This window comes from Nanorana parkeri, unplaced genomic scaffold (assembly GCF_000935625.1).
Source record: "Nanorana parkeri isolate BGI_ZX_2015 unplaced genomic scaffold, ASM93562v1 scaffold1500, whole genome shotgun sequence".
NCBI lineage: Eukaryota > Metazoa > Chordata > Amphibia > Anura > Dicroglossidae > Nanorana > Nanorana parkeri.
Genome location: NW_017307768.1, coordinates 306,955 through 318,286, shown reverse-complemented (window position 1 = coordinate 318,286; position 11,332 = coordinate 306,955). Strand labels below are relative to the sequence as shown.

Sequence of the window (11,332 nt, the reverse complement as noted above, 5' to 3'; positions counted from 1 at the left end):
CTGGGTCGGACACCCCCGCCGTTCCCTGTCTCTGCTGGACTCTTTATTGCAGAGTAAGCCTGAGGTCTCTGATACCTCCGTCCAATACGTTACATAGAACCGTTTCTTTCATAGGGTTTGTTTGGTTTATTTTATTGATATTCTCCATACAAATAGAACTTTCTGGTAATAGTGGAGTTTTTTTTGGGGGGGGGGGGGCAATTTGGGAGTCACAGGATCTGGTTGGTGGACTCGGATCAAGAATCAACTTCACTCAGCGAACAGGTAGAAAGGTGATAGGAGGAGGGGTGGGGGGGGGGCAGGGATACTCCCCTATTACACCCATAAATTCCCATTGGATCCCACCAGCAGCAACCTGGGGGGCAGGGAGCTCACCCCCTCTCTGAGTACATGCTTCCTCTATGCAGGGGCCCCCTTGTGCACTGCACACCAAGTTCACTAACAGCAATGACAAATCAAATGTTTGGCCAGCTGAGCAAACAGCGGGATCCACGCCATCGAATCATCCGAAAAGACGATTTTCCATCCCTTGCTTATCTATAATTAGTAGCAAAGAGGATGTAAAATCTGTTTCCTTTCCAATGAAAAAAACTAAACAAAAAACAAGCAAAAACTGCAACAAAAGACAAACAACCAAAAACATTCTGCCTTTCACCTTTCCACTAAAATAAATTAAGACAATGCTTAAAAAAAAATAACATGAAAGCTCAGCACCTGTCAGGATCCAGAGCACCTCCAGGTGGCGCTGGAGCCAGGTCCTGCAGTGCCTGTGCTCACCTGCAGGTGTCTCCAGGCAGCCAGGAACTGTTAGGTACCAGACCACCACTGGGTGGTGCTGGAATCTGCAAGTCCAGTGCTCACCTGCGGGTGTCTTCCAGCTGCCAGCACTTAGCCATCACCTGGTGCTTCCTGGGAGGGTATTTAAACCCTCCCTGCAGTCAGGATGATGGCTCAGTATCCTGTTTCCTGTGAATCCAGAGGCCCGCTGCCTGTTACCCGCTGCCTGTTACCCGCTGCCTGTTACCCGCTGCCTGTTACCCGCTGCCAGTCCTGAGACCTGTTACCAGACTGTACCCTGACGGCTTCTCCCTTGGCCCCCCTCGTCTTGCCCTTCTCCCTAGGTTTACCTGCTTTGTATACCCTGGGTTTGTATTTGCTCCTGTTATCTTTGTATGGGGTTGTGGCTATGTTTAGTTGGTGTCACTTTACTTATTCATGCTAATTTATGTTTGCTTTTGGGTGTTATGTTTAGTTGTGCTGTCTACAATAAATGGGGTACAACTCATTGATCTTGTCTAGTGTGGTCACACTAATTTGGCCCTCCTGCGTGGGTACCTGCATGCGGTGTGAGGACACCTGCACATGGTACCCTGACAGCACCTCAATCAATAAAAGATCTGATATCTATATAAGAAGGACTAACAATGCCATTGTTTAACGAGGTGCTCTTTTTTTTTTTTTATTATATAAAATAAGAATTTGTTTCACTGTAACACCGCCCTCCAAAAAGATATACTGTATCTTAAAGCTGAACTTGGAAAAAATTACTTCCTTTGCATAGCTCCCCCCTCCAACGCTGCAAGGGTTAAAGGAGAACTATGGGGGTCAGGGCTTTTCCCCATAGTTCTCCTTAGGGTAACGGGAGGACACATAATAGCGTCCTCCCGTCACCCTAAGCTCAGTATACCGCTAGCTGTAGCTTGCAGTATACGAAGACGCCGCAGCTGAAGCGGATCCCGACAATTATGTCTGGATCCGCCCAGCTGCGTGACTGACAGCTGGCTCTGCCTATCTAGAGGCAGAGCCAGCTTTGCCCGTCCGTTCCCGCCAGTCAGCGCTGGCGGATCGGAGCGGGGAGGGGGGAATCCAGCCCCTCCCCTGTCACGGCAGAGAGCCGTGACAGGATCGAGAAGTGAGCGAACGCCGCTATGTGTTCGCTCACCTCCCGATCTACTGAGCCGACCTGTGACAGTCTCATTGTCACAGGTCGGCTAGAACTATGAGGTGAGTGAAAAGCCCCCCCCCCCCTCATAGTTCTCCTTTAAAAGTTAAAGTGTAATACGTACCTTGTCCTTGGCTCCGGTGCTCACCTCTTTTCCTTGACACTCCGGGTTGTTGGCGGGGCTTTGTCACCCTCACAGACCATGCAGGGCTTTTGTATTGTACTAGATGACTTCAGCATGTGACTGTCATTCGGGAACATCTCATAGAAGAGTTTTTGGCTACCGGATGCACGGATGGAGGGTGCTTGCGGGAAAGAGGAAGTAGATGAGTATTACGACTTATTACTCTACTTCTATGCAAAGTGAGCATTTGATCCTAGAGCTCAGCTTTAAACAGGTACATAATAAATGTGCTACATTATAGGATACCAATCTAATCACCACAGCACTGCATTCTGCATTAGTGTGTAGTGCAGGGGGAATGACCCTTTAGGGGGCGTTCCCATGATGCCCTGAGCTCACCGGATGTACTTGGCCTTCTGGGTTGAATGATGCTAAAACAAGTACACCCTAAATGTGCTACAGTGTAGGACTCAAGTCCAATCATCACAGCACCACACTCTTTGTGTGTATAAGTTCAGGGGTGATGCCCCTTTAGGTGGCGGTCCCATGAAGACCTGAGTTCACAGGATGTCCTAAGTCTTCTGGGTTGAATGATGCTGGGTGTCATTCAACCTTGAAGGCCGTGGACATCTAGTGGTGGAAAGGAATTACTGCGGAGAACAGCCCTGAATAGGAGGTAAGTATTTCAGCTAGAGCCATTTTTTTTTAGGACCTGCTAGGGGAATATATATATATATATAATTTTTTTTTTTTTTTTTAAATGTCTGAATTGGGCACTAAACAAAAGCTAAAAGAGCTAAAAACATGGCCACTCTGCTGCACAATGCAGTTTCCTTTCCCAGGTTGCAAAGTCAGAGAGATGCGATGTGATGCCACTGGTTGCCAGGAACTGGGCAGGAAGCTGGCCAGAGAGTCCCACCCCCCTGCCACCTCGGGTGGCAAATCGGCTAGGGACGCCGCTACATCTATTCATTGAGAAAGATAAGAAGATGGCATGTATGGCGGTTTACTTCATATAAAAAGAGTACAAACCTTCCAAAGAATCCCAATGGAGCAACTATATTGATCCATCCATCTCTTGCCCTATTCTGCATCTGCAGCAATCACTGCAGAGGGGTTAATTTGGCTGGTTTTGAGCTGACTCTTGCGTATGTTGGGTCTCAACATATGAACTTTGTCAATGGGAGAGCAGTTCTGAATGTATTATGTATACTTCAGATGGCCACTGAAGTTTGATGATAAGGGGAGGACATATATGGGGCATATAATGCTGTTTAAAAAGGAAAAAACCTTCCAAAGAAGCTCCAAAATGCCCCAATAGATCTGCTATATTGATGTATCCAAAGAAGCTCCAAAATGCCCCAATTGAGCAGCTATATTGATGTATCAAGAGAAGCTCCAAAAGGCACAAATGGAGCAGCTATATTGATGTATCAAAAGAAGCTCCAAAATACCCCAATAGAGCTGCTATATTGATGTATCCAAATAAGCTCCAAAATACCCCAATAGAGCTGCTATATTGATGTATCCAAAGGAGCTCCAAAATACCCCAATAGAGCAGCTATATTGATGTATCAAGAGAAGCTCCAAAAGGCACAAATGGAGCAGCTATATTGATGTATCCAAAGGAGCTCCAAAATGCCCCAATAGAGCGGCTATATTGATGTATCAAAAGAAGCTCCAAATGGAGCAGCTATATTGATGCATCAAACGAAGCTCCAAAATGCCCCAATAGAGCTGCTATATTGATGTATCCAAAGAAGCTCCAAATGCCCCAATAGGGCAGCTATCTTGATGTATCAAAAGAAGCTCCAAAAGGCCCAAATGGAGCGGCTATATTGATGTATCCAAAGAAGCTCCAAATGCCCCAATAGAGCGGCTATATTGATGTATCCAAAGGAGCTCCAAATGCCCCAATAGAGCGGCTATATTGATGTATCCAAAGAAGCTCCAAAAAGCCAAAATAGAGCATATTTGGATGCATCTTGCCCCATTATGGGACTTCATGGATCAATTCAGCATCTCTCATGCAAATAACGTCACTGTTGTATACATACACGGGCATAATGATGATTGGTGAGCTCTCTAGTCCCTGTTTTCCCTGCTTTAAAGTCTATTTTCTCAGTCGTCTTTACCGCACTCCACTTTTTGAGATCTGTATAACCTCAAAGTAATCCCTCGCTTAGCTCGGGCCGAATCTGGAAGCAAATTGGAATTTGATTTATAGGGTTTTATTTTGGCGGAGAGAAAAGTACCAGCGCAGCGCCTCCTGATAGCGGAGGGAATCACTCACAGTTACTCCTGAAGTGTCTCAGAAACCAGAAATAACTTTTCCCAGCCGGGAGACTTCGTTGGAAGATTGAACGATTGAGTGAGTCACGAGTCAGATTAGACATGTTGACGGCGGCAGAGGAGTAATGGATGGATCCCTCTAGACACAATGGAATATCAGCTCTGTACAAGTGAAGAGACAGATGTCGTGTATCTCTGTTATGTGGGGCAAAAGGGCGACCCAATCCAGAGATGTGAAGACGTCTCTCTGCTCTATCAGTGCATTACACTGACACCTACATATAGAGCTGTATGTCATTTATTAAAGGAGAACTACAGAGTATTCCCATTCTAGCAGAAAGCTTTGACTTTCACATTTTTACTATCTTGCTTCTTCTCAGTATTAGGATGATTGCCTACAGGGGTAGACAACCTCAGCACTCCCAACTGTTGTGGACTTATGAGTCACATGAGGCACTGCAAGACTGACAGCCACGGACATGACTCCCAGAGGCGGGGGGTATGAAGGGGTTTGTGGCTTTATCACAGCTGGAGTGCCGAGTTTGCCTGGATTATAGCATAACAGCCAGGGATATATCATTTTCCTTGAAGTAAAGGGGACACTCAGTAGAAGACCTGGGTCACTCAGTAGAAGACCTGGGTCACTCAGTAGAAGACCTGGAGCACTCAGTAGAAGACCTGGAGCACTCAGTAGAAAATCTGAAGCACTGAGTAGAGGACCCGGAGCACTCAGTAGAAGACCCAGGAGGGCACTCAGTAGAAGACCTGGGTCACTCAGTAGAAGACCTGTGGCACTCAGTAGAAGACCTGGGGCACTCAGTAAAAGATGTGGGGCACTGAGCAGAAGACCTGGGGCACTGAGCAGAAGACCTGGGGCACTGAGCAGAAGAACTGGGGCACTGAGCAGAAGACCTAGGGCACTGAGCAGAAGACCTGGGGCACTGAGCAGAAGACCTGGGGCACTCAGCAGAAGACCTGGGGCACTGAGCAGAAGACCTTGGACACTCAGCAGAAGACCTTGGACACTCAGCAGAAGACCTTGGACACTCAGCAGAAGACCTGGAGCACTCAGCAGAAGACCTGGAGCACTCAGTAGAAAATCTGAAGCACTGAATAGAGGACCCGGAGCACTCAGTAGAAGACCCAGGGTGGCACTCAGTAGAAAAGTGGGGCACTCAGCAGAAAACCTGGGACACTCAGCAGAAGAACTGTGGACCTCATTAGAAGACCTGTGGCATTCAGTAGAAAAGCTGAAGCACTCAGTTGAAGACTCGGAGCACTCAGTAGAAGATCGGGGGTACTAAGTAGAAGACTCGGAGCACTCAGTAGAAGACTCGGAGCACTCAGTAGAAGACCCAGGGGACCTTATTAGAAGACCCAGGGCACTCAGTAGAAGATCCAGGGCATATGCTCTTGGTGCTAGAGTCTAGAAACGCCCATGTTGACCTTGTGGGCTCCCCATTATACATAATATGCCTCTAGTACAGCGGTATACAATCTCAGTGCTCTAGATGTTGTCTATCTTCTGGTCCCATGAGGCATTGCAAGACTTACAGCCACAAGCATGACTCCCAAAGGCAGATGCATGATGGCATTTGAAATTTTATCACAGCTGGAGCACTGAGTTTGTCTAGATTATACTATAACAGCCAAGCATCTAGCATTTCCCTGGAAGTGATAGGAAATCTTCCTAATGGGGCGCAGGTGGCAAAAGAGTTGACGGGTTATAACCCTCCCTTATTTTATCATTTCTACTTTAATGTACACTGAGTGAAAATCCTAAGTGTACCCCAGCTGCCGTGCTGGCTGGACACCATTGATAGCTCCCTGATGGGTTTCACTCATAGCCTGCTCTATGGCGTCATTGGTATCTTCATGGAGAATGCTGCCTCCATCTCTCCTCCACGTTTCCAATGTCTGCCGGCAGCTTAGCAACACATACGGCTGGGCTGAGCCCGCTAGATGAGGACTCTCTTCACCACGAGTGCCCGGAAGGAGAAGGGCATCGGCTCCTCTGGAAATGGTGTGGGGAATTTTTGATGCAGATGGTTTTCTTACAGTTTCTTCAAAATAAATGAATCACCAACCCCGGTGTGAGTGACATAAAACACACCTCTAATATGATTTAGGAGAACCTATAATGTCATTGAGTGGGTGCAAAATTTATGTTATTACTGTAATGTTTACCTGACTGTCAGTTGGGACTTTCATGTTATTGCGCGCTTCATGTACAGGTATAGATGTTTGTAAAAATTCTACTCAATGCAGATACATTGTATCATGTTCAGAGCTCTAACTGGTTGGTGCAGACCTGGGCGATCCGGGACGTGTGTCCTGGGACTGCACGATCATGTGCAGTTGCACACAGCGGTTACCGTGCGGCTAGGGTTGCCACCTGTCCAGGATTCACCCGGACAGTCCGGGTTTTGAATGTTGTGTCCGGATTTCATGGCAGCAGAAACGCGGACACAGATGTCCAAAATTCGACAGCCAAAATGAAGATAGGGGCTACTGGCCCCCCACTTAAAATAGTCTCGACTGTGATATATATACATATGACTGGGTGGCGCTATTTACATATGAATAAGCCACCACTAGTTCTCCAAAAAAAATGCGCGTTGATAGAGTTTTCGGGTTTCGCTTAATAAAAAAGGTGGCAACCCTACGTGAGGCCCCTTATTGATTTTCAAGGGGTTTACATCCGCGCGGCAATTGCAGAACAAAGGTACATATACGGCTGTTTAAACCGAACAGCCGATTGCACGGGTGGAATCGCGGCAGTAAACGATGCGATCCGCCCAGGGCGACTGGGGTGCTATTAGATAACAATGGCACCGCCAGCGCGATCGACGGTGCTGGGAGAATCCGTGACCGCGCGGGCATCCGCACAGTTTCATGCACAATTGCTGCGCCGTCACGGATCGTCATAGTGTGAACCTGGCCTAAAGGCCGGTGACATCCACAACATAGAAGGTACAACCAAGCAAAGAAGAAAGTCCGGGGCACTCGGAAGAAGATCTGGGGCACTGAGCAGAAGATACGGGGCACTCAGAAGAAGATCTGGGGCACTGAGCAGAAGATACGGGGCACTCAGAAGAAGGCATGAGGCACTCAGAAGAAGATCTGGGGCACGTGTCAAGGGGGCCAGGGTAATGGTTCACCCTGTTGGCTCCCTATTAAATATGTTAGGCATCTAATACAAGGGTAGGCAACTTCAATGCTCCAGATGTTGTGGAACTACAAGTCCCATTAGGCATTGACAGAGTCTGAGAGGCACAAGCATGACTCCCAGAGGCAGAAGCATAATGGGATTTGTAGTTTCACCACAGCTTGAGTGCTGTGGTTGTCTACCCCAGCTCCACCACATGATTGTTGGATGACAGGTGCAGCTGTACTGGGTTTCTTAGGGAATGGTGATGACAAATTGGTAAAGGAAAAGGTAAGTAGGGGCTCCGGTGGGTGCCCGGGGTATATGAACTTCTTGTGATGGGTTTACTTTAAATATAACATTGGAGAAGGGGGCGGTCACGTCGCGGTCACAATGCCGGAGTTCCGGGGAAATAAGAAAACCTATTGTAGTTAGAGAGAGACAATCAAAGCCGAGGAGCCTCCGTGTATTCTCTGCAGGGGCGCGTTCTCCGCTCCAGCAGATGCCTCCCATTTATTGAGTGCGTTTATTGCTCCGCAGGACAATCATTCCCGGCGAAGGCAAATCATTCCACCATAAATCGGCATCAAATACCTGCATAAGAAGGCATGAGGCACTCAGAAGAAGATCTGGGGCACGTGTCAAGGGGGCCAGGGTAATGGTTCACCCTGTTGGCTCCCTATTAAATATGTTAGGCATCTAATACAAGGGTAGGCAACTTCAATGCTCCAGATGTTGTGGAACTACAAGTCCCATTAGGCATTGACAGAGTCTGAGAGGCACAAGCATGACTCCCAGAGGCAGAAGCATAATGGGATTTGTAGTTTCACCACAGCTTGAGTGCTGTGGTTGTCTACCCCAGCTCCACCACATGATTGTTGGATGACAGGTGCAGCTGTACTGGGTTTCTTAGGGAATGGTGATGACAAATTGGTAAAGGAAAAGGTAAGTAGGGGCTCCGGTGGGTGCCCGGGGTATATGAACTTCTTGTGATGGGTTTACTTTAAATATAACATTGGAGAAGGGGGCGGTCACGTCGCGGTCACAATGCCGGAGTTCCGGGGAAATAAGAAAACCTATTGTAGTTAGAGAGAGACAATCAAAGCCGAGGAGCCTCCGTGTATTCTCTGCAGGGGCGCGTTCTCCGCTCCAGCAGATGCCTCCCATTTATTGAGTGCGTTTATTGCTCCGCAGGACAATCATTCCCGGCGAAGGCAAATCATTCCACCATAAATCGGCATCAAATACCTGCAACCACCCTCTGAGTCCACCACCCTCTGAGTCCACCACCCTCTGAGTCCACCACCCTCTGAGTCCACCACCCTCTGAGTCCACCACCCTCTGAGTCCACCACCCTCTGAGTCCACCACCCTCTGAGTCCTCCACCCTCTGAGGACTAAAATGACAAAATGCCTGACCGGAAAATTAAACACGCGGGGCTGCCATTGGCGAAAACCTTTTGAAAATGCTAGTTGCTTGGCTGGATTCAATACCTTCTGGAAATAAATGAGCAGCAGCAATGAATAGACAATCACTCTTCTCTATGGGGTGTTCACAGACAGAGCGGTGCAATGCAACAGACGCCGGATTGGCTCCTCCCTCCTGAGCACTGATCTCAGGACATGTTCACGTATGTATGTTGCTTGAGTGTAAAAGAACATTTAAAGTGCATGTAACTTTCATTTTAGTTTTGGAGGGTGCAGGGAATTAATGGAATGCATGTCAGGAGTAGAAAAGAGAACGCAGACTAGAGGAAGTACTGGCCAGATTAGTCTTATCTATTGTAGCGTTTTATAATCAGAAGCCAACCCATTCCAAGAGTACCGGTGGCAGGATCCCTCCCTAATGGGCACAGCGGGTGTACAGACCTGGGAACTCAGCACAGGGATGGTGGGAGCTCCTCATAATGGGCACAGCAGGTGTACAGACCCAGGAACTCAGCACAGGGATGGTGGGAGCTCCTCATAATGGGCACAGCAGGTGTACAGACCCAGGAACTCAGCACAGGGATGGTGGGAGCTCCTCATAATGGGCACAGCAGGTGTACAGACCCAGGAACTCAGCACAGGGATGGTGGGAGCTCCTCATAATGGGCACAGCAGGTGTACAGACCCAGGAACTCAGCACAGGGATGGTGGGAGCTCCTCATAATGGGCACAGCAGGTGTACAGACCCAGGAACTCAGCACAGGGATGGTGGGAGCTCCTCATAATGGGCACAGCAGGTGTACAGACCCAGGAACTCAGCACAGGGATGGTGGGAGCTCCTCATAATGGGCACAGCAGGTGTACAGACCCAGGAACTCAGCACAGGGATGGTGGGAGCTCCTCATAATGGGCACAGCAGGTGTACAGACCCAGGAACTCAGCACAGGGATGGTGGGAGCTCCTCATAATGGGCACAGCAGGTGTACAGACCCAGGAACTCAGCACAGGGATGGTGGGAGCTCCTCATAATGGGCACAGCAGGTGTACAGACCCAGGAACTCAGCACAGGGATGGTGGGAGCTCCTCATAATGGGCACAGCAGGTGTACAGACCCAGGAACTCAGCACAGGGATGGTGGGAGCTCCTCATAATGGGCACAGCAGGTGTACAGACCCAGGAACTCAGCACAGGGATGGTGGGGACCCCTCATAATGGGCACAGGAAGGGAATGGAGTAAAAATTTACAGTAGGATACAGTGAGTAGTACAGGTGACCCCCTGACTCTTATATGAGAGCAGTGAAGAGTACAGGTGACCCCCTGACTCTTATATGAGAGCAGTGAGCAGTGCAGGTGACCCCCTGACTCTTATATGAGAGCAGGGAGGAGTGCAGGTGACCCCCTGACTCTTACCTGTGGTGCAGGCTGTTATATAACAGAGGAAACGTATGAGTAACATGAGTGCATAGAGTCGGTAGCCCATCCTGCTGAGTGGGGTGTTGTTCTATTTCCAGCCTCTTCCAGAGCCCTCCGGGACCGCTAACCGGAGCTCACATCCAGCTCAGGAAGTGTACGGGCGAGCAGCGCCGAGCTGTCCATGAGCCGGGATCTGTCCTCGGTGCTGAACTGCCAAATATTCCCACCAACCGGGAGCTCTCCGCGGTGCTGAATCAGGTCCAGGAGAGTCCTCCGCCGTCCACACCCGGGAGAGAGGAGCCCTGAGGAGACAAGGGGGCCAACATTACTATTAACCCTTTACCTGAGAGGAGATAAGAGGGCCCACATTACTGGATTAACCCTTTACCTGAGTAGAGACAAGAGGGCCCACATTACTGGATTAACCCTTTACCTGAGTAGAGACAAGAGGGCCCACATTACTGGATTAACCCTTTACCTAAACACAGACAAGAGGGGCCACATTACTGTATTAACCCTTTACTGGAGAAGAGACAAGAGGGGCCACGTTACTGGATTAACCCTTTACCTAAGCACAGACAAGAGGGGCCACATTACTGTATTAACCCTTTACCTGAGAAGAGACAAGAGGGCCCACATTACTGTATTAACCCTTTACCTAAGCAGAGACAAGAGGGCCTCCATTACTGTATTAACCCTTTCCCTGTATAGATAGAACATTGCTCATATTACTATATTAACCCTTTCCCTGCATAGATAGAACATTGCTCATATTACTATATTAACCCTTTCCCTGCATAGATAGAACATTGCTCATATTACTATATTAACCCTTTCCCTGCATAGATAGAACATTGCTCATATTACTATATTAACCCTTTCCCTGCATAGATAGAACATTGCTCATATTACTATATTAACCCTTTCCCTGCATAGATAGAACATTGCTCATATTACTATATTAACCCTTTCCCTGCATAGATAG

The 11,332-nt window shown here is 48.4% G+C and overlaps 1 protein-coding gene across 1 annotated transcript in view; it reads right to left on the bottom strand.

The window, feature by feature from the left end:
* The window catches only part of CHRNA2 (cholinergic receptor nicotinic alpha 2 subunit), a 68,897-nt gene extending 58,290 nt beyond the window's left edge, over positions 1-10,607 (bottom strand). The window contains exon 1 of the mRNA XM_018570301.1: positions 10,345-10,607. Coding sequence (XP_018425803.1) covers positions 10,345-10,414 — 70 coding nt within the window. The 5' untranslated portion in view covers positions 10,415-10,607. The remainder of the gene's footprint in view (positions 1-10,344) is intronic.
* Between the last annotated feature and the right edge of the window lie 725 nt (positions 10,608-11,332).